The sequence below is a fragment of the Hyla sarda genome, chromosome 5 (genome assembly GCF_029499605.1).
Source record: "Hyla sarda isolate aHylSar1 chromosome 5, aHylSar1.hap1, whole genome shotgun sequence".
Lineage (NCBI taxonomy): Eukaryota > Metazoa > Chordata > Amphibia > Anura > Hylidae > Hyla > Hyla sarda.
This window is the reverse complement of record NC_079193.1, coordinates 32363306-32387900: the sequence shown is the minus strand read 5'-3', so window position 1 is coordinate 32387900 and position 24595 is coordinate 32363306. Positions and strand designations below refer to the sequence as shown.

Genomic DNA, 24595 nt, shown 5'->3' with positions numbered 1-24595 from the left:
CTGCTTTGGCTAATACCTGGGTCACGATTGCCAATGCAGTTCTATGGGGTTCAGTGCTCAAAATGTCCCTACTTTGTGACTCAGATCTTTCAAATGTTCAGAATCTGAGTCTCGATCGATTGACATATCCGTCACTACCACAACACTACAGTCTGCCATTGACTTCACACTCTTCACAACCATCACGCAACGATTGCAGAACTTGAAGACCTCTAGTTATTTGGCTTCAGAACCCAGAATGTTGCATTTGCTTCATCATCGTCATCCATCCATTCATCAATAGGACACGTCTGATGGTAAACTGATACAACTGCAGAAGTCAGTAAGAGGAAACTGAGTCATTGTGGTCACACAGACAGGATGTACCTTTACCAGCCAAAAAAAACAAAAAAATTGGGTTGATGTTCAGAAAAAAAATAATAACTTTTTTACTACATTTATACTCAAAGTATAGAGTGGAACATTCTCTGTGCACTGCTGTATCGGTTGTGTTGGACTGTACGGAGGAGCAATGCTAAAGGAGCATGCAAAGTCCAATAGACTGCACCACATTTTTTTTACATGACGAAAGTAGGGGATCCTGATGCAAGGATAAAATGATGCTTCTGTGGTGCTCAGCGCCACAGAAGCATTATTTTATCCTTGCATCAGATCTCCTACTTTCTTCAGCCCATACGCAGTTCCAGTAGCTTTTCGCGGGGTCTCCAAAAGGGGACTCGGCGCTCAGTGAGGAACGTGTGCTGCAGCCAGGAGCCATTCATTTCTATGGGAGCGCTGAAAAGACCAAAGTACAGCACTCGGGCATCATCGTCCCTCCCATAGAAATGAATGGAGTGCGTACCTTTTACCAGTAGACGACATGTGCTTCTTACTGAGAGGGGGGGGGGGGGGTTCCATCCCGGAGATCACTACTTATAAGTAAATTTTTGCTGGAGTTCTCCTTTAAGTTTAATCCCGGATTATGACTCATGCTGCGCTTTGCTGTTCTCTTTTTGTTTTCTCCTACATATACATTTTGTTACATGGGATACAACAGAAAAGACCTTTGTACAAAATCTTGTACTTCTTTTGGGCAGCCATTTACAGCTCCCTACACAACAGCCATGTGTATAGTTTGGCCATAGACAAAAAGTCACTTTACAATCTCAAGGATTCCAACATGGTTGCTTGCAGGGCCGGCTCTGCCTTTAGGCAAAATAGGCAGCTGCCTAGAACGCCCTCTTGATGGAGGCGCCACTCTGCCTGCCGCAAGAACGTTAGACAACCAGCATCTGAACCATTTGCTCAGCTAGCAGCATGAGGAGGAGGTTTTTTACAATGTGTCACCCCTGTAGTAAGGTGGGGTGTGTCAAAGAGTTGGCCAATGGGTGGAGTCAAGGGAGCGGCAAAATTAGCTTTTGCCTATGGTGGCAAAAATCCTTGCACCAGCCCTGGTTGCCTGTGACTTTTCCACAGTGAGGTTCTGTGACCATTGGAACCCTGGCCTAAAAAGTTTGAGAGGAGTCACATAACTGGGGTTTCCACTATCTAAAACTAGGGATGTCCTGATACTGGTATTGGTATTGGGATGGATACTAGACATTTGCACAAGTACTTGTCCTCGTGCAAATGTCCCCGATACCCATTCTGGGTATCTGCCAGTGGGACTGCCCTGGATAAAACCCCAACAATATCATAAACTGGAGGATTCCGACTCTGGATCTGTAGTGAGATGTGTGATGTCCCAGTACAGGACATGGTCCTGTACTACCCTTAGGCCCTGTCAGGTTGAGTCCCTCAGTGACCTAGGGGCTCCACTGCAAGGTCTCCCCTGTTGGTTTTGTAAAGGTGTGCTTCCTATGTATAGCTAGTATAAAGGACCTGTGGGAGGTCTCAAGTACCTGTGAGATTGTCACATGTTATGTTATGCAGTCACATGATTTGTTGTCACATGTTCTCCCAGAGAGCACCAGCTTAACCTATGACCCGCAGCTTAACCAATGGGTTTAGTCCAGCCCCCCACTATATAAAGGGGCATCCATTGCAATTCTCTCTCTTCCATCTAAGTCTTTACTGAGCACAGCAACCACCAGAGATCACAGTGCAAGTGATCAGCATCTGGAAGACCCTAAAAGCCACAGTCATTCCTGTAAGTCTCAAGTCTATGTCTGCTGTCACTGAAACTAGTCAAGTGCTGCACATAGTCAAGTTAACTACAAGTATATTGGTCCAGCAAGCTGCGAGTTCCTCTGGGTCCTGGCCACCTCTCTGGGAAATCTGGCCTTAGCTGTGAATATAATGTGGTGGCGGATGGGAGGACACTGTCTTGTGTGGGTGTAGGGTATTTAGGGTGTTGCTGTTCAGGATAGTTAAGGGAGCTGTTAACCCTTGTCACTCGTGACGCCAGAGTGAGGGTTAAATGCTGTGTTTCTTGATAGGCCTATTGCCACCCTTCCCAAGAGCAATAGGTGATTCAGAAATAAAGGAATGTCCACAACCGCTGTTAACTGAAAACTTGCTGGAACTTTTACTGAGGAATTTCTGTACATGTGGTAATAGTAACAGTCCAGATAACAGAATCTCTTTGCATATAGCTTGAGTAGCGATTGACAGTCGGTTGGGATCAGATAAGCACAATTTAGCTTCTTTAGGATTGTATAGCAGATATCCGCTGGATTTAGGGGAGTAATTAGGTCCAGTGATCCTGCGCTGAGTAGAGGGGAATTGCTTAATCTATCCGCTATGTTAGAGGCCTAGGCCGCAAGGCTTTGGCCTAGTAAATCGTCTTGTAAGCTGCGGAGGTCCTACCTCTTCCAGAGTCAGCAACCCAAGAGAGGGATCAAGATGGCGCAGGTCCCTTATATGGGCAGGGGCTGGCCGTTTTGGATTGGTCCATAATGACTGTCACTCACCGTTACAGTGCATTGTGGGAGAACACGTCACGGGAACCTCCAAAGGTCCTGTAGCAAAACCATAGAGTTCTAACCTAATCACGTGACCCGCAGGTCCTGCTACGCTCCGAACAAGTAGATAACTAAATATATACATATACTCCCGCCTTATCCGCTATCTCTCCGAGAACTCTCTTCTTGACCCCTTACAGTCTGGTTTTCGCTCCCTTCACTCCACAGAAACGGCCCTAACCAAAGTCACTAACGATCTTCTGTCAGCCAAATTAAATGGCAATTTCTCTTAACTGATTCTCTTGGACCTGTCTGCGGCTTTTGACACTGTGGATCACCAACTCCTCCTCAGTAGTCTCCGCTCCATCGGTCTCAAGGACTCTGCTCTCGCCTGGTTTTCCTCCTAGCTCTCTGGCCGCTCCTTTAGCATCTCGTTTTCTGGCTCTACTTCTTCTCCTCTTCCCCTTGCTGTCGGGGTTCCCCAGGGATCAGTCCTGGTTCCTCTACTCTTTTCACTCTACACATCCCCCATTGGAAAAACAATCAGTAGATTTGGTTTCCAGTACCACCTCTATGCTGATGACACCCAACTCTATACCTCTTCCGCCAACATCTCCCCTGCACTCCTACAGAATACCAGTGACTGTCTCTCTGCTGTCTCAGACATCATGTCCTCTTTATATCTGAAACTAAATCTTTCGAAAACAGAACTTCTTGTCTTTTCTCCATCAACTGATACTGTACCTAACCCTGACATTTCCATCTCGGTATGTGGTACTACCATAACTCCCGGGCAGCAGGCTCGCTGTCTTGGAGTTATACTTGACTCTGATCTGTCTTTCACTCCCCATATTCAGTCTCTTTCACGTTCTTGTCACCTGCATCTCAAAAACATTTCAAGAATCCGCCCGTTTCTCACTACTGAAACTGCTAAAACTCTCATTATTGCTTTGATTCACTCCCGCCTCGACTACTGTAACTCTTTACTAATAGGCCCATCCTTTCTCCAAACTCTCTCCTCTCCAGTCCATCCTTAATGCCGCAGCCAGACTCATCTTCCTCTCCAGCCGCTACACCGACGCCTCCTCCCTGTGCCAGTCACTACACTGGTTACCAATTCAGTCCAGAATACAGTACAAAATCCTCAGTCTCACACACAAAGCCCTCCACAGTGCTGCACCTCCCTACATCTCCTCTCTCATCTCTGTCTACCATCCTACACGTTCTCTCCGATCTGCTAATGATCTCACACTAACATCTTCTATAATCCGAACTTCTCACTCCCGTCTCCAAGACTTCACTCGTGCTGCACCGGTTCTCTGGAATGCTATCCCTCAATCCCTCAGACTCAACAACAACATCCATAGTTTCAAACGTGGCCTAAAAACACATCTCTTCAGACAGGCCTACAACAGTCTCTAATTGGCCTCAACATATCCCCAACATATCCTCAACATATCCCCAACATATCCCCAACATACCCCCAACATATCCCCAACATATCCCAAACAGATCCTCAATATATCCTCAACATATCCCCAACATATCCCCAACATATCCCCAACATACCCCCAACATACCCCCAACATATCCTCAACATATCCCCAACATATCCCCAACATATCCCCACCTCTTGTTTGAATAGTTATTGTGTAATTTTATGTTTGATACTTGTCTTAGTACCCCATAATTGTAAGCGCTGCGGAATCTGTAGGCGCTATATAAATAAATATACATATTTATACTTATATCTATATTAACAAGAATTGCTATATAGTCATTGACCAATTGAGAGGTGACAAGGGGAAAACTACAAAAGAGGGACCCTGACTATGGGGACCTCTATACAGGTAACGTATTAAATACGGTACCGGGACACCAAAATAATTACACCTGTCTTCAATTCAGTAAAGCCTTTGTTTGACCATAACTGGTTGTGGACTCTGATTTCACTTCTAGCAATTGGGATAGCGTAGAATCCGGGCGTGTGGAGTTCCGGACCCGAAAACCACACTGGCGTCATGAACAACAGGGGTTAATACCATCCCACCACTCTCACACCACTACACCCGTGGTCCCGCCATACACCGGTGGTCCACCACAGATGTACCGTAATAGTGTGGCCTCTTCACTTTATCAGTCACAAAAGCCACGAAATTTGTAACTCCAGTTACAAATTTCCACTGGTGGCCATTGTGCAGTTGTGTAACCTTGAAAAATCAGAACTGGTCCCCATTACTTCTAGAAGTGGAAAAGGTGTCGGCCGGTGGCTTCTCGCCAACGTGAATCAATGACTAACATCTGATGAACGCGTTGTGGAAGTCATTGTCTGGAAAATCCCTTCAATACCCAATTATGTGAACATATATATCGGTAGAACACGTAGTGCCGTGCAGAATTACTCACATCTACCAAGATACTTCTAAAATATTGGCGTCAGTGATTGGGAATGCATTCAAAAGGGCCCCCTCCGAGCAACGTAAACAGGAAAGTCAGTGGCGATGCCAGGCCGAAATATGGCCAGAGAGGTGAGAATGAGCTTCCAGTGCCACTGGAGCAGAAGTGCCCAGATTTATTTCCTGACTGTCAGCCATCTGTTTCGGCAGCAAAAAGGAACATGAATCCTACACAAAAGGGACGTTCCGGCTCGGTAAATGAGTGCTGGGCCCCATGGGCACGTTTTCCTAAAATCTCATGCCAGTGAACAATGAACTTACAGAGGCAGCAGAGTTCTGTATTCCACAGCCTATGCCAGTCACTGGGACATTTTATTACCCTCTGCTGGTTAGGATTTTGGATGTGTATATATATATTTGGTATTACAATAACAGACTGGTGTATTTCACTATTACACAGGGAATATCTCATGACATTTTTTATTTAGTTTTATTAATTCCATGTTACTTTTTTTTTTTTATGTTGTAGCTATTAGTCCCCAGGGGCAGCCATATTGGCCACATCCTTTCTGTATAGACCAGGGCTTTTCAAACTGGGTGCCACGACACATTAGTGCAGTGGTCTTCAACCTGCGGACCTCCAGATGTTGCAAAACTACAACTCCCAGCATGCCCGGACAGCCAACGGCTGTCCGGGCATGCTGGGAGTTGTAGTTTTGCAACATCTGGAGGTCCGCAGGTTGAAGACTAGAGATGAGCGAACTTACAGTAAATTCGATTCGTCACGAACTTCTCGGCTCGGCAGTGGATGGCTTTTCCTGCATAAATTAGTTCAGCTTTCAGGTGCTCCGGTGGGCTGGAAAAGGTGGATACAGTCCTAGGAAAGAGTCTCCTAGGACTGTATCCTCCTTTTCCAGCCCACCGGAGCACCTGAAAGCTGAACTAATTTATGCAGGAAAAGCCATCAACTGCCGAGCCGAGAAGTTCGTAACGAATCGAATTTACTGTAAGTTCGCTCATCTCTATTGAAGACCACTGCATTAGTGTGTCAGCGTCAGTCCCTAGGTGTGTTGTGGGAACAGCTGATCACTGATTTAAAATAGCCATGGCACCAGGTGCCTGTTTAAAGGGGTACTCTGGTGGAAAAAAAAAAATTCAAATCAACTGGTGCCAGAAAGTTAAACAGATTTGTACAGTGGAAGTTGAGTTGTTTTTTTCTGTCTGACCACAGTGCTCTCTGCTGACACTTCTGTCCATGTCAGGAACTGTACGTGGCACGAGATGCTTGCTATGGGGATTTGCTCCTACTCTGGACAGTTCCTGACATGGACAGAGGTGTCAGCAGAGAGCACTGTGGTCACACAGAAAAAAACATCTCAACTTCCTCTGGAGCATGCAGCAGCTGCTAAGTACTGAAAGGATTAAGTTTAAGTTTCTGGAGCCAGTTGATATGGATTTTTTTTTCAACCGGAGTACCCCTTTAAGATCAGCAGCCCAGACCGAGGCCACTTTAAATCAATGAGCAGCAGAGGCTACTGGGAGATCTGCCGAGATACCGAATCCCTGCACTTAAAGGGGTTCTCCGATGCTCAGCATTTGGAACAAACTGTTCCGAATGCAGGAGCCGGGAGCTCGTGATGTCATAGTCCCGCCCCCTCATGACATCACGCGCCGCCCCCTCAATGCAAGTCTATGGAAGGGGGCGTGGCGGCTGAGCAGCGGAATATTCCTTTAAGCCTGCCTAAGCACATCGGGAGTCACAGCGGGGGATCAGAGGGAGGAGAAGAGGGGCAATAGGGGAAAGATGTGGCACGGGGGAATCGAGGGTGGATGAAATGACACGGGGGGGGGATCAAGAGCGGAATTAAATGGCACAGGGGGTGATTAAATGGCACAGGGTGGTAGCAGCCACATTTCTGATGCTGATACAGGATACTGGTTTCACATCGTGCTGTTGCAAAACTACACTCCCAGCATAGATAGGAAGTACTTGTTTGTGTAGTACTGGCAAACAGCCCAGCTATGATCCTGTCCCCATAAATGAAAAGAACTTTCTGTGCACCCTGGCAGCAACGAGGCCCGCCGCACGATTGAAGCCTTAAGAGGCTGCCTAACTTGCCTTAAAGGGGTACTCCGGTAGCTCAGCGTTTGGAACAAACTGTTCCAAACGCTGGAGCCGGCGCCGGGAGCTCGTGACATCATAGCCCCGCGCCCCTCATGATGTCATGTCCGCCCCCTCAATGCAAGTCTATGGGAGGGGGCGTGACATAGCAAGTCTATGGGAGGGGGCGCGACATAGCAAGTCTATGGGAGGGGGCGGGGCACAACATCACGAGGGGGCGGGGCTATGACGTCACGAGCTGCCAGCTCCAGCGTTCGGAACAGTTTGTTCCAAACGCTGAGCAGCGGAGTGCCCCTTAATCAGAGAGCCTCCTCTGCTTAGCAGGCACTTGTGAGAAGATGTTTGCCAACCAGTAGCTTGTAGGGAATTCCTCTTCCCTTGGATAGGCTGGATACAGACTCTATTTATGCGCTCTATCATCACCCCGGTCCACTTTACGTGGCACACCAATGGTTAAGAGCCGTGACTAAGCGTCAAAAAATAAAATTAAATAAAAAGAAGTGTTCCCATTGCTTTGTATATCACTGTACACAGAGTCTTTGATCTTGTGGTTATCTGAAGTTCCTGCGTGCAAATGAAGCCCCGATCCTTACAAGAGGGGAGCATGCCATGTGTTAAAAATAAAATCAAAAATGATTGCGATTTGAGATGGTTTTCATTCAGACATGCCAGGCCCAGGCATGAATGACTCATTTATTCTTTAGTTTTGTGTTCTGGAAAAATTTTGCGGTGACCACACCCTGCCAGCTCATTGCAATGTGACTTTTACAAGAAAAGTGTGTTTTGTGCCGGACCGGCATGGATAAGATCATAGGCATGGGAATATAAGGAGGGAACTCCCTGCACATTGCAGGCATGGGATGTAGGTTTACTCTAGGGCAGTGGTCTCCAACCTGCGGACCTCCAGATGTTGCAAAACTACAACTCCCAGCATGCCCGGACAGCCAACGGCTGTCCGGGCATGCTGGCAATTGTAGTTTTGCAACATCTGGAGGTCCGCAGGTTGGAGACCACTGCTCTATGCTATCTCACCACTGCTCTATGCTATTTTGTTTTTTATAAGATTAAAGGGGTACTCCGGTGAAAAACTTTTTTTTTTTTAAAGGAGTAGTCCGGTGCGCACTTTTTTCATTTTATCCCGTCCGGGCTGCAAAATAAAAGAAAACACACTTTCTCTTACCTGCCAACGAGCCCCTGTAGCTCCGGTACACTCCGGTACAGGTGTTCGGTCCCCGGGCTGTATTCTTCTTACTTCCTGTTAGCCCGGCACGTCACACGGAGCTTCAGCCTATCACCAGCTGAGGCGGGACATCGCTGCGGCCAGTGATAGGCTGAAGCTCCGTGTGACGTGCCGGGCTAACAGGAAGTAAGAAGAATACAGCCCGGGGACCGAACACCTGTACCGGAGTGTACCGGAGCGCCGGGGGCTCGTTGGCAGGTAAGAGAAAGTGTGTTTTCTTTTCTTTTGCAGCCCGGACGGGATAAAATGAAAAAAGTGTGCACCGGAGTACTCCTTTAATCAACTGGTGCCAGAAAGTTAAACAGATTTGTAAATTACTTCTATTAAAAAATCTTAATCCTTCCAGTACTTATTAGCTGCTGAATACTACAGAGGAAATTCTTTTCTTATTTTTGAACACAGAGCTCTCTGCTGACATCATGAGCACAGTGCTCTCTGCTGACATCTCTGTCCATTTTAAGAACTGTCCAGAGTAGGAGAAAATCCCCATAGCAAACATATGCTGCTCTGGACAGTTCCTAAAATGGACAGAGATGTCAGCAGAGAGCACTGTTCTCGTGATGTCAGCAGAGAGCTCTGCGTTCCAAAAAGAAAAGAATTTCCTCTGTAGTATTCAGAAGCTAAAAAGTACTGGAAGGATTAAGATTTTTTTTTAATAGAAGTAATTTACAAATCTGTTTATCTTTCTGGCACCAGTTGATTAAAAAATAAAAATAAAAAGTTTTCCACCGGAGTACCCCTTTAAAGAAGCACTGAGTGATTTTTTTTTTATTATATAATGCAGCATAGCCATGAATCCTCTGGTCATCTAACCAGGCTGCTGGTGCTGAAGTTAACCCAGGTAAAGTCTTAGATTCATAAGTGGGTTTAGGTCTGTTCACATTATGTGCAGTTTTGATGCATTTTCTTTTTTGAAAGTGTGTGTTTTTAACAGAAATTTGCCCTTTTCCTGTATATTTTATGATACAATGAAGAATGTAATTACAAAGTATAAATTTTCGCATATAAACTTTTAAGAGGCGAGGAGGATAAAAACAAATGCACAGAAATGAAAATTGGCTGTGTCCACAATGCCCAAACAGGCTGAGTCCTTAAAGGATACCTGTCATATCACAGAAAAAAAATAATGCTTCTCTATGTTACTCACTAGGTCATGCAGGTGCTATGCATGTCTTTTTTATGTGTCTAGCTCTGTATTTGTCTTACAAATCCTTCTGTTCTGCTGCTCACTCATTCTGACATCCACTGCTCAGGAAGGGGGCATGCCCGAGGCGAGCACAGAGCCCGCCCTCACTCACCATGCTGTCACTTCTTTCCTGAATCTGCTGTGCTGGGTCTCTTCATCCAATCACTGCAGGTTGCTCTGTAACCCCCTCCTCTCTGTTTTCCTGCTACAGTCTGATAGGACAGTCTGCTAGTCCCGCCCTCACTTTCTGAACTTTGTCCCAGCCTGTGCTTCAGCTGGGACAAAGATGATGCTTCAGCCGGACAGGATTATGTTTTGAATGGTATGGGGACCCCTAGTGGTCTTTTTTTATAAGCCATAATTTCTATAAAATGTGTGATGCCCCCTCCCATAGACATGAATGGAGGGGGCGTGACGTTACGTCCACAGAATGCGCGCACTGTACGGAGATCCCGGGGGGTCCCAGCAGCAGCCTCCAACCCCCCAGCGATCAGACATCTTATCCCCTATCCTTTGGATAGGGGATAAAATGTTTTTGCCCGGAATACCCCTTTAAGCATTAGAAAACAGCAGATTTTTGTCCCCAGGTTGTATGTGGTATTGCAGACCAGTTGCATTGAAGTGAATGGAGCCAAGTTGTAATACCACACACAACCTGAGGACAGGGGTGGCGCTGTTTTTGAAAAACAACACCTCTGTTTTTCTATTCCCGGAGAACCCCTTTATAGGGTATACCAGCCCTATAAAACATTTTTCCTATCCACAGGATGAGGGATATGTGTTGGATAGCAGGGGGTTCGCCCTCTGGGACCCCATGTCGTCTCTAGTACAGAGCACTGCCTCTCCTAGCTGAATGAAGTAATATGTTGTTATGCCTCCATTCATTGTGTATGGGAATACCGGAGATAGCCAAGTACATCACTCGTGTAACTTTGGCGCTCCCATAGACAATAAATGATGCGCATGCTAACACACCACCCCATTCAGTGTTGGGTCGGGGTTCCATTCTAGAGATCACAAAGTTCCGACCTTTGCTATAGGGGGAATACGTTTTTTTAGGGCTGGAATACTTCTTTTAAAAAATGTAACACAGACACAGTGTGACCAGTCATGTGACCTAGGATCCGCACACTGTAATAACATATTAGACGTGTAGGTTTGTGGTCAGTCGTTTCACGCTGTGCCTCGTTGCCATGGTGACTGATGACTGTAAATCTTAGGTTTCTATGGCGATGAGGATTTGTATACATGCACATATGGTCAGGAGGAAATGGTAGACACGGTGAATGATGAGTACGAGAGGGAAGCGCTGTTTTTGTGGTTGTTGCTAGGGAGCAAAAACCTAAATACAGATTTTCTTCCAGTCTTTTGCACATAGGCAGCAATGTATGCAGATAACTGTCTCTTAATCCGGCCTCAAAGAGACTAATGTACAGTATATAAAGACAGATTATAAAATAGATTAATAGTATAGTGGAATAAATATTATTTAAAGAGAAGCTCTAGTTGGAGACCCTTTATATAAAATTGTACTATATAAATATAATTTAATGCATTTTGTTAGAAGGGACACGCATAAAGAACTGATTGCAGGATGGGGGCCACAGAGATCAGTGGTAACCAAAGCAGGAATCTGAAAGCAAGAGGTAAATATCTCTGCAGTGCCCCCACAGGGGAAATGGAGCATTACACACAAATACATGCTAGATCCTCTAAAGCAGTGGTTGCAAATCTGTGGCCCTCTATATGTTGCACAACTACAACTCCCAGCAAAAAGTCGAATAAAAATAATCAAAAGGTAGCATGGATGGCAAAAATGGTACCAATAAAAAGTACAGATCTTCCTGCAAAAAAAAAAAAAAAAAACCTCTCACACAATGGGGACGGATGAAAAAATAAAAAAGTTAAAGGGGTACTCTGCCCCTAGACATCTTATCCCCTATCCAAAGGATGGGGGATAAGATGTCTGATCGTGGGGGTCCCGCTGCTGAGATCCCTGTGATCTCTCCTGCGGCACCGCAGTCATCCGGTGCACGGAGTGAACTTCGCTCTGTGCCTAATGACTGGCGATGCGGTGATGACGTCACGGCCAAGACCCCACACCTAGACTTGCATTGAGGGGGCGTGGCCGTAACATCACAAGGGGTGACGTCCAGAGCGTCCGGTGTGGCAGCGCCAGCGTTCTAAACGAATGCCAGGTGCTGCAGGGAGATCGCGGGGGGCCCAGTGCCGGAACCCCCTGATCAGACATCTTATCCCATATCCTTTAGATAGGAGATAAGATGTCCAGGGGCAGAGTACCAACCCGCAGAATAAAAATAACATCCTTCTTACAGTATGGTGAACGCCATAAAAAAAAAATATAAAAATAAATAAATAAAAAAATCAGGAATTTCTTCTCTTATTTCAGTTGCTATGACCTTTGGGACCCCTGTAATCTTAAGAATAGGGACTCAACTCCCCTCTTTATGGAGTACTGTGTCGGCGTGAGTTCCATTCATTGTCCATCGGAGCACTGTACTGGGCTATCTCCGACACTCCTATGGACAATGAATGAATTGTGTCCACTCACCGTTCCATTTAGTAGGGAATATCTGATCCCTGTTCTAAAGATAAAGAGAGATCAGACCTAGAATAGGGAATACATTTTTAGGGACTAGAATACCCCTTTAACTACCTGGACAAGGTGCTAAAATAGAACATGGACACATGTGGAATATTTTTCCTCCTTCTTGCTGTGCGGCCAACGGCTGTCCGGGCATGCTGGGAGTTGTGGATTTGCAACAGCTGGAGGCACCCTTACTCACTTGTATGATTTGTTGGGTAGCGTTCCCCTCCATACGGCAAATACAAAATAGGATCACGTCCGGCACCACGGTGGCAGGTACAACATCAATTTTTATTAGAGGAATAAATATCAAAAATAAAAACATCCAAAAAGGCAAAGCATAGTCGCCTACGCATTTCGGGAATTAGTGCCCTTAGTCATGGCATAAAAAATGTTATGCCATGACTAAGGGCACTACTGCCTGAAACGCGTAGGCGACTATGCTTTGCCCTTTTATATTTATTTATTTCTCTAATAAAAATTGATGTTGTACCTGCTACCGTGGTGCCGGACATGATCCTATATTGTATTTGCCGTATGGAGGGGAACACTACCCGACAAATCATACAAGTGAGTAAGGGTGCCTCCAGCTGTTGCCAATCCACAACTCCCAGCATGCCCGGACAGCCGTTGTCAACATTGTCCAATGATTTACCGGTATGTCCTACTCAATGACCTGAGATCCACATGATCAAAAAGATCTATAATGGACTAATTAGAATTGTCAGATTAATAAAGAACGCTAATGTTATTTAACACAATTAACTTACAGTAGGCCTTGGGAATCCAAATGCCATGTGCCATGCCATGATCTTTACCATGTCATACTGCCATGCTATGGTCTTTGCATAGAATTTGGGTTTTTAATTAGAAGTAAAGGTAGTACCCTATTTATGGCTTTGTTCCCATTATCCATGCAAACAAAACTATTAACTATGAAAAAACTATGAAAAATCTATGAAAGAAGTAAGCTATGTTTTATCTAATAAAAGGGTTACCCAACATAAGTAATGGACATGCTTACCAAGGATCTGTGCTTGTGTTGGTGGTAAATAGTCGTGTCTTGTGTCCCCCATCATTTTGCAGGTTTGTTTGTGAGAACTGACTATTTCCTGTTTCAGTGCCTCCCTCCAACTACAATCCGCAGGATCACTTGTTCCTAGGTGGGAGATGACTTATCTCCGTCCCACACATCAGTCACCCCACCCATTACAGCACAGCTAGCCTCCCTTCCATGCATGCTGTGCTTGAAACTACAATTCTCTGCAGCCCTGTGGAGAATGATCTCCCTCCCACTCATCGGTCACTCTACCCATTGAAGCACGGACAGGCACCTTTTTAACACCTGACTAGTGATGTAATGTCTCGGGCTGCACTGCAACTTGGTAAAGGCCCGAGACAACGCTAATTTATACGTACGCTGCTAAATAGGATCATTAGGGCAAAGATCACATAAGAATTGCGAGACCACCATCAAACACAGGTACAGACACTACATTATGTACTGCACTAACTTTACAGCCCCTGTAGCATAGTCAAATGAAAAACAAAAACCCTAAAATACCCCTTTAAAGTCTATGCCTGTGCTGCAAGTACATCTTGGCATAGACTGGAATACCTTTTTGGAGTTGTCCTATTGACAGAGCCCCAAAACATGATATGAATGGGTCCTAATAAGTGGAAGGACCTATAAAATACACACTTAGGCAGCGCAGCACTAACAAACCTATAAGACATCTTATAATGTTATGGTTCGGTTTCAGATTGAATGGCAATAAAAACTTTATTGATTCCTTTTCAGCTTTATGATGGACCCAATGACCAAGCCGGACTTATCAGGGAGCACTGTGGAAGACAGTTGCCTCCAGGGGGCACTACCAATGGTTCAGCCTTGCATGTTGTCTTCCATACAGATATTAGTGGTCAAAATCAAGGATTTCAGCTATCATGGAGCATCAATGGTAAGGTCACTAATGCAGACTTACTGTATTTACCTATAAAGTCATTGTGCAGTGCCGAATAGAGAATGTATCCACCACACCGATCCCAATCTTAATTTATGGTATACATTAGGATAGGGTTGCTCTGTGGATATGCCACATCAGAAATGGTCACTGTCAGTAAACACACACTCTATTCTCTCTATTTCCTATATTAATATTTTTGCATTTGGGCTTATGCATTGGGTCCCTCTTATATAAAAATAAAACATTTTAATATTTGAAGAAATACACTTTTATTGTGGAAAATCATGGAACTATAGGGCATCTGTAGTGGCGTATATAGAAGAAAGGAGGCCCCATAGCATATATATCAATATGGGCCTCCTCTAATGGGGTCTTCTGTCCCCCCCTGCTTTTCCCAGGACAGACTGGTCTGGTGTTATTTCCCTTTGCTTTATATGGCCCGTACCCTTCTCCATTATTTGCTGATATGCCCATCTGATGCCCAAGATTTTCCGTAATTCCCACTTATTCCCATGGATCTCACAGCTGAAATACTGTCTCTCCACAGATAGTGTAGGAGATATGTGGTCTTACATAATGCAGCATTTAAATTAAGGGGCAACCATGTTACACATGTTCCTGGTGAGTCCTATAGGGCCCAATATCCATATACCCCTAGGAAATCTGCATTGATTTAGGTGAAGAATCTGTGCCTGTTCCATGCCAAAATATTTCCCAATTACACTCTTAAAGGGGCACTCCGCCCCTAGACATCTAGGGACCCCCACGATCTCCCTGCTGCACTTGGCGTTTGTTTAGAGCGTTGGGTGCAGCGCTGTAGTCTCGTGATGTCACAGCCATGCTCCGCTCATGATGTCACGGCCACGCTCCCTCAATGCAAGTCTATGGGAGGGGGCGTGACAGACATCACGAGCCTCTGCCCCGCATCGCCAGTCATCCGGCACAGAGCGAAGTTTGTTCCGTGCACCGGATGTTTGGGGTGCCGCAGCCGAGATTGCAGGAGTCCCCAGCGGCGGGACCCCTGCAATCAGACATCTTATCCCCTATCCTTTTGGATAGGGGATACGATGTCTAGGGACAGAGTACCCCTTTAAAAAGCATCCCATTATGTCTACACCATAGTCTACATGGCAGGAATTATTCCAACACGGATTTGAAAATCCACGTCACTACATTTCCGTGCAGATTCCATCAGTGTTCTGCAGGGATAGTACATTTGGTAGCCAGGACATGGATTAGGTCCAATACTACACTAAAATCTGCTGCATGCGGAGTCAAAACCCACATCAGACATTGGATACAAATATCTGGCATAGATAGAGGGTCTGTTCACTTGGTCGAATTTTGTGTGGATGTTTTGTAACATATTTGCTGTCAAAAAATCTGCAGTGGATTTTGCTACCATCAACTTTAGTGGGTCCATGGCAAATCCGCAAATCTGCCACTAGGGATTTTCTGCTGACCTATAGAAGTCAAAGGTAGCTAAATCCACTGCAGATTTTTTGCTAAAAATCCACACGATTTCTGACAGAAACATTTATCATGTTCACAGGCCCTTGGGCTAAGTTTCCACTTGTTCTTCTTTTGTTGCAAAAACGTCAATAGAAAATGCCAAATCCGCTGCATGGCGTATTTTATCAGTGAAAAAACGCTGTGGCCAGATGTCAGCTGCAAGTCAATAGGAAAACACAAAATGCATTTTCCTGCTCCTTGGCAGTTTTTCAAAATCTCAGCGTGTTGAGACTAGGCGCTTTTTTTTTTTCACTGAAATTGTGGCGTTTTTGGCCCATAGTTGTTTATGGGAGTGAAAAAAATGCCAAGAAAAACGCCATGTAGGTTTTTGCAGGTGGTTTTTATTCTTTTTTGGACTTTAGCGATCCAAAAAAGGGATGGAGATACCTTTTTTTTTAAATTAAATTTCGTAGGGTACAGTAGATACAGAAGTGTGGCCGGCCGACGGCTTCTATAGCTTATACAGGAGGATCACAGCGGGTGTCAGGAGTGACACCCGCTGTGATCTGTCCTAAACTGCAGGTACTACTGCTTCCAACATGGAGCACACTCTCCTCCATGCTGGGAGCTGTAGTACCTGCGTTAATAGACAGATTGCAACAGGTGTCAGAAGTGATTAGTATAGGTACTACTGCTCCCAGCAAGGAACAGTCTGTTCCATGCTGAGAGTAGTAGTAGTACCTAAAAAATTTTAAAATAAAGAAAAAAAAGTAAAAAAATATAACGTTAAATACACACACACTTTATTAAACACATAATTAAAATACATTACTAATAAAAAAGTTTCTGAAAATGAATATAATATTTTTATAATTAAATGGCCCATTTATAAATTTTTAATATTGTCTGCTATATTGTTTTAGGTCCCTGCCTGTCCACATAAATTGGTCCCTGTTTAAAAATGAAAAAAAATGTTGTTATAAAAAATGTAACATTTTTCCGTCCCTACTACATCCTTTTTTTTTTTTTTTTTTTTTTTTTTTTTACGGTACCCAACAAAATTCTTAACAAAACGCCAAAGGAGCCAAAAATGCAATTTCCACACAAAGGCAAAGACGCCAGAAATAAACGTAAGAAAAAAAAACGCCAAACGCAGGAAAATGCCATGGCGTTTTTTTCTGACATTTTTTATGGCGTTTTTTTCTGACATTTTTTATGGCGTTTTTTTGGGCCAGAAAATAAACAAGTGGAAACTTAGCCTTATAGTTCTACTCGAACAACCCCTTTACATTGTACCCCATAATATTCTTACTATTTATACGCTAATGCTTCAGCCAATAGGATTGTAACATAATAATAGTTTCCATATTTCTTACACATCTCTTGAATTTCATTCACCTCCCAATGACTCTTATTCAGTTCCCGCCATGTGTAATAAAATGGAAACAAATGCTGCTTGAAATGGTTTGTATTTCCTTCAATGTTACTGGTTTGTTTGATCTAATCGATGTAGCAGAGCTGAGTTTGTTCTCACATTGATTTTATTTATTTTTTTGCGTTGGCAATTAAATTTTTTTCAACTATAATAAATTAGCAAGACTGTGGGACAACTATAATAGTACTAGACATTTATAGATGTGCAGGATAAAGGGAATCAACCAGCTCTGTTTGGTACTAAGAGCTGCAGACTGTTGGCTAGCTGATAGCTGCATGCACACCCCAGAATTTAGCAATTCCGTGTGCAGCAATTGCCCCCCCCCCCAGATTAATTTCCTCCATCACATTCAGGACATCCCTGTCACCCAAAACATCTTTTCACTGACATCCCGTGTGTGCGCCCATAAGAACAGAACAGAGCAGAGCGGAGCAGCTAGGAGGAGGATGCGCGCATGGTAAGTTACCAGCGGCACCTCATCTTCAGTGCTCCGACCACCACTCCTCCGGTCCCACGGGACCTACTGCTATAGCCTATAGGCACAGCAGTAGCTCGTGACCCTGGACCGGAGGAGCAAAGGTCGGAGCCCTGAAGTAGGGCAGTACACAGACATACAGCCTCCAGCCATACACTGTATATGGCTGAAGGCTGTATGTCTGTGGGGGCCACTGCCTACCAAATATGGGGGAACTATACTGCCAACCTAATGTGGGTGAACTATACTGCCAACCTAATGTGGGGGGAAATATACTGCCAACCTAATGTGGGGGAACTATACTGCCAACCTAATGTGGGGGGAACTATACTGCCTGCCTAATGTGGGGGAACTATGTTGCCTACCTAGTTTGGGGGAACTATGCTGCCTACCTAGTGTGGGGGAACTATGCTGCCTACCTAATGTAGGAGAACTATGCTGCCAACTTAATGTGGGGGGAACTATACTGCCAACCTAATGTGGGGGGACTATACTGTCAACCTAATGTGGGGGGAACGATACTGCCTGCCTAATGTGGGGGAACTATGCTGCCTACCTAGTGTGGAGGAACTATGCTGCCTACCTAGTGTGGGGGAACTATGCTGCCTACCTAGTGTGGGGGAACTATGCTCCCTACCTACTGTAGAGGAACTATGCTGCCTACCTACTGTGGGGGAACTATGCTGCCAACCTAATGTGGGGGGAACTATACTGCCAACCTAATGTGGGGGAACTATACTGTCAACCTAATGTGGGGGGAACTATACTGCCAGCCTAATGTGGGGGAACTATGCTGCCTCCCTAGTGTGGAGGAACTATGCTGCCTACCTAGTGTGGAGGAACTATGCTGCCTACCTAGTGTGGGGGAACTATGCTGCCTACCTACTGTAGAGGAACTATGCTGCCTACCTACTGTGGGGGGACTATGCTGCGTACTTAAAGGGGTACTCCACTGCCCCAGCGTTAGGAACATTTTTCTCCGAACTCTGGGCTGCGGGGGTTGTGATGTCACAGCCACGCCCCTTGTGACATCACACCAAGCCCCCTCAATGCAAGTCTATGGGAGGGGGCGTGTTGACCACCGCAAGATACTCCAATAGTACCCCTCCCGAGACGAGACTCTGGATCCGTCCAGGATCGCCGCTATGACGGTTGTCGACATCTGCCTCCTCTTTGATGGCAATGCAGTTTTGGGTGAAATTCCGCTGAATTATTAAAGGGATACTCCACCCCTAGACATCTTATCCCATAGCTGGAACCCCCACGATCTCTGTGCAGCACCCGGCATTCGTTTAGAATGCTGGGTGTGCGGTGGCGGGCTTGTGACATCACGACCCCGCTGCCCGCTCCAAACATTTGGAACAAACACCTAACACACTTCCTTACTTGCCCTCACTTTCCAGCCCCTCCTAGACTGGTATAAAGAGCCCTGTACATCACTGAGAGTAGAGAGTGAGCAAAGAGACATGCCAGGCTGTGGCACTTGAGCAACCTAGCTCCACCTCTTTGACACTTGGCTGAGAAAAAAGGTGATTATACATGTGGTGGTCTTGGGTGAGAGTAATGGTGTCTGGGGTGTTGCGATTATAGTGTAGGGTATATTGGTGTTAACCCTTAATTGTCGTGACGCCAGGGTGAGGTTTCCTCAATATAATAGTCCTACCGCCAACCGTCCCACAAGCGGCAGGGAGAAATAACGGAATGTCTACAGCAGATTTTTTGAAGTAAACTTGAAGTAACTTTAGTGTATATTTTATGCAAGGGCATGGAACATAACAGTCTTTGAGAGAGAGAACCGTGGTACAGGTTCCTCACAGGTTTGCAGGGACTCTGGGATCAATGAGCTTTGTTTGCTAGCCACTGTGCTACTATTTTTAGGAGATTTGGGTTTCTAGTAGTCACACAGGATTCAGTAGTGTGAGCTTGAGTAACTCACGTTTAGTGGCTGCGGACTCTTAGGCTTTGGGCCTAGCTTGAATTGATGCTGATGAGATGATAGTCTGGAACTAAGAGAGTGAATTTAGTGGCTGCAGCCCCTTATATATTAAGGGGGCAGGACAAAGCTCATTGGTCAGCAGAACCTGTCAGTCCTGACCCAGTGAACTCTGGGTATCACATGACCCAAAGGTCCTTAAACCACAGTACAATTTAATTAAAGGCACGTGACCTCTAAGGTCCTATACAGAGGTATTCCTATATAACATATTAAATATATATATTTATACATTAAATACCATTTATATGAGGCGACTAGGGGTTAGCCCTACAGGAGAGCCCTATTGACATGGAGGGACTCTGGCTGAGGGGACTTTAGACAAAGGGACAGGACCAGGTCCTGTACTGGGACACCACATACAGTATATGTTTGGCGAGATAAGTCCCCTTAATGTGTATCTTATTGGTTATAGAGGGTTCTCAGGGCCCAGAATGCACAGAAGGACCCCTGGAGTGGACCCTGCAGTTTAGAAGGGTATTCGACTTCTTAGCATCCTATGATCACAATTGCCTCTTAACCAAGATTCCTCCAGCTGTTGGGTATGCTGGGAGTTGTAGTTTTGCAATAGCTAGAAACACCCTGATTGGGAAACACTGACATAGAGCAGAAGCAGCTGTTATATATATATATATATATATATATATATATATATATATATACAGTCACATCCTACTCCGACTGTCAAAGACAAGAATTCCCTGTGTGTAAAACTTCCGGATCTCCATCTAAATAAAGGGATTTCAGTCCGGCTGAGGTCTCACACACCAGGCAGAGGAAATGGGAGTCGCTCAATGATGTCATCGCGGAACAAAAGACACTGGGGGAGATTTATCAAAACCTGTCCAGAGGAAAAGTTGCCCAGTTGCCCATAGCAACCAATCAGATCGCTCCTTTCATTATTGAAAAGGCCTCTGAAAATCTAAGAAGGGATCTGATTGGTTGCTATGGGCAACTCAGCAACTTTTCCTCTGGACGGGTTTTAATAAATCTCCCCCACTATTACTGGATCATGTAAACTGACAAGTAATGAAAAAAAAAGGATAATACAAAATAGAAATTTGCTTCTGAATTTTAGCGCCACGCCTAAAAAGTTTCGTAGTAAGAATTTTTTAGAAATGTTGAAGAATTTTTCTTTGTTCCTCTCTGTAAACAAAAGCAGCTGCTACTTTGTAACATTTCTCTAAAATCCCTGCATGTAGCCAGTGTAAAAAAAAAAATTTTGGGGGCAAGTGTTTTTTTAAAATAATTTTTGAAGTTATTTAATGCTTTTTATGGACAGTGATATCACTGAGATATTTTTTGTTGGGACAGATAAATACCCTAGTTTTGGTCCTAATCTAAGGGCACTTTTACATGGGCTAAGCGCGGCATCAAGACATAAGTACAATCATGTTCTGGGGGTGGTATGGGGGCCTACTACTATATGGCGCCCAGCTCTGCCGCAAGAAGGGAGTGTTCCGTCCTGCAAGATGCAGCGGCTGACATGCCCCCTCCTTGTATGAGATAGATGGGGGGCATGTCGGCCGCCGCATCATGCGGGGACGGACATGCTCCCTTTCTGTGGACTGCCGGGGCCCCGTACAGGAGATCGTGGGGGGTCCCAGCGGTCAGACCCACCGCGATCTATAACTTATCCCTTATCCTTCAAATAGGGGATAAGTTATTTTCCTTTACAGTATTCCTTTAAAGGGGTACTCTGGTGAAAACCTTTTTTCTTTTAAATCAACTGGCTCCGGAAAGTTGAACAGATTTGTAAATTACTTCTATTAAAAAAATCTTAATCCTTCCTGTACTTATTAGCTGCTGAATACTACAGAGGAAATTCTTTTCTTTTTGGAATGCTCTCTGATGACATGACGAGCACAGTGCTCTCTGCTGACGTTATTATAATAATAATAATTAGTCTTTATTTATTTATTGTTGTCCTTAGTGGGATTTGAACCCAAGGCAGCAGTGCTAACCACTAAGCCACCATGCTGCCCTTAGCATACATCTGCTATGCACCGTTGCTAAAATGGACAGAGATGTCAGCAGAGAGCACTGTGCTCGTGATGTCATCAGTGTTCCAAAAAGAAAGGAATTTCCTCTGTAGCATTCAGCATCTAATAAGTACTGGAAGGATTAAGATTTTTTAATAGAAGTCATTTACAAATATGTTTAACTTTCTGGCACCAGTTGATTTAAAAGAAAAAAGGTTTTCACCGGAGTACCCCTTTAATTGGGGCAGTATAGGGGCCTACTACTATATAGGGGCAGTATGGAGGCTTACTGCTATGTGAGGGTAGTATGAAGGCCTACTACTATATGGGGCAGTATGTGGGCCTACTACTATATGGGGCAGTATGTGGGCCTACTACTATATGGGGCAGTATGTGGGCCTACTACTATATGGGGGCATTATGGGGTTCTACTACCATATGAGGGGCCTATGATCATATGGGGGCATTATGGAGACCTAATACTTTATGAGAGCAGTATAGAGGTCTACCACTTAATTGGGGCAGTATGGAAGGCCTACTACTATTTGGAGGCAGTATGGGGGGGGGGGCTACTAGTATATGGGGGCAGTACAGAGGCGCCTTACTACTATTTGCCCTGGGGCCCAAGAAACTAGTTATGCCCCTGACAATGCAGTACTGTTTAGGATGGGCACAAGTCTTCGCTACCGTGACAACTCTGGCAGCCAGAAGCCCCTAACACAGTGGGCAGCTGGAGCACCCTTTGTAATTGTACAGGTCACACTGCCCAAAGGTTAACCCTGTATATATATTTGTAGTATGTTGTTCAGCTACGTTGCACCATTTATTAAAGGATAGAGCTAGTGGGACACACAAATCTCTGGTTCCCATAGCTACCCTATTGCTGTTAAAGAAAAGCACATGTCATTCATTTCCTTTACGAAACGCTTGCCCACGTAGCCTGATATAACTGCGGTGAACACCCGGCAATCAAATCTTTACTACATGCCGCCAAATTGTACCTACCACCGAGTTAGAAAGTACTTATTATTGTGCTGTACTGAAAACTATACTTTACAGAAGAGCCCACATGAAATAAAATCCCGGCATGACTCACGGACTCGCACAATCCGCCGTGATTGCTGACATTACCAAGTAAACTGGAGTACTACAGACTTCTGGAAATTATCTATTTATTGACGGGTATCTAGGCAACAAGTTCTGGGCCAGACGTTTGGTGTCATATCCCCGGGGATCTCCTAAATTCTTCAGACCCTTCTTCGTTCTGAATGTAATGTAGGGGAGGGAGCGCAGGGTTGCTCATATGCCGTTTCTTGCCGTAGTTCTGCTTTGTGGTTTTTCAGAAGTGATTACTTAAAAAACGAAATTGTGAAATGGCGTATATTATTTCACCCGGCCCATCCTATCCGAGTCCTTACAGTTTAGAAATTCTTCAGTTTTATGAATTTTTTGTTCCATGAAAATGAATAAAAATCTAAGAAAATCTCACCTAAGACGTAAAAAGCGGCATCCGGCGTTCATTTAGAGCGTTGGGTGCAGCAAGGCTCGTGATGTCATGGCCACGTCCTGCTCATGATGTCATGGCCATGCCACCTCAATGCAAGTCTATGGGAGGGGGCGTGACGGCCGCCACGCCCCCTCCCATAGACTTGCACTGAGGGGGCATGGCTGTGACATCACGAGCGGGGCGTGGCCATAACATCACGGGACTCCGCCCCGCATTGCCAGTCATTCGGCACAGAGCAGCCAAGATCGTGGGGATCCCCAGCGGTGGGACCCCCGCGATCACACCTTTGGATAGGGGATAAGATGTCTAGGGGCAGAGTACCGCTTTAAGTCTATGGGGCAGTGCTGGGAGCCAAGGAGTAAAGCGCGCTAGCATGTGCTTATCCCTGCTCCTTCTCCTGATTGTTGGGGGACCCCAACCAATCAAAACTTTTGGCATGCCTCTGTGATATGTCAAATGACAAGTACACTTTAAGCCAGGGTTCCACATAGGGTTTTTTGGGGCGTTTTTTTTTTTTTATATCTGCCACTGCAGTTCTTGAGCCAAAGTCAGAAGTGGATCCAGCAGTAAGGAGAAGTGTAAGTCCTTCCTTTATATTTCCCAATCCTTTTGAATACACTTCTGGCTTTGGCTCAAAAATTGCAGTGGCAGATATCTAAAAAAAAAAAAAGCCATAAAAAACCTGTATGGAAACCAAGCCAAAAGAAGTGGCATGCTGATGCACATCCACTGCATCGCTCAGTGCTATATATAATCTATCTTAAGGCCAGGTTCACACTATGGAATTCCATTTTAAAATTCCACTTAGAAATTCAAGTGCAGCAGAATCCCATTAAAATTCCACTTCTGAAAGAATAATCTTGCTCATTCTTTGGGGAAAATGAGATAACAATGTTCCGCACAGTCCTAGCACCACCGTCTGAACCTCCAGATGGAATTAGTGATTCTATAGTATGAACCTAGCCTTTGGGCCTATTCACATGGTGGAATTTCCAAGTGGAATTTCTGTGCTTGATTCCACTCTGAAATATCATGAAAAATTTTTTGTTCTTTTAGCAAAATCCGCTTGGCCCTGCATTACCGACTGTTTAAAGCGAGTCTGTCATATCCCGGAAAAGTAATGCTTCTATATGTTACTCACTAGATCATGCAGATTCTTTTACTTTACATGTCCTTTTTATATGTCTAGCTTCTGTATTTGGCTCACAAATCCCTCTGTTCTGCTGCCCACTCATTCTGACATCCTGTGCTCAGATAGGGGCGTGTCCGAGGCAAGCACTGAGCCCACCCTAACTCATCATGCATTCTCTGAGTCTGCTGTGCAGTGCTGGGTCTCTTCAGCCAATCACT

At 44.9% G+C, this 24595-nt stretch overlaps 1 protein-coding gene across 1 annotated transcript in view; it reads left to right on the top strand.

Annotated features, from left to right (window-relative positions):
• CUBN (cubilin) overlaps positions 1-24595 on the top strand; it is a 219464-nt gene that overhangs the window by 69155 nt on the left and 125714 nt on the right. The window contains 1 exon segment of the mRNA XM_056519174.1: positions 14236-14395. Coding sequence (XP_056375149.1) covers positions 14236-14395 — 160 coding nt within the window.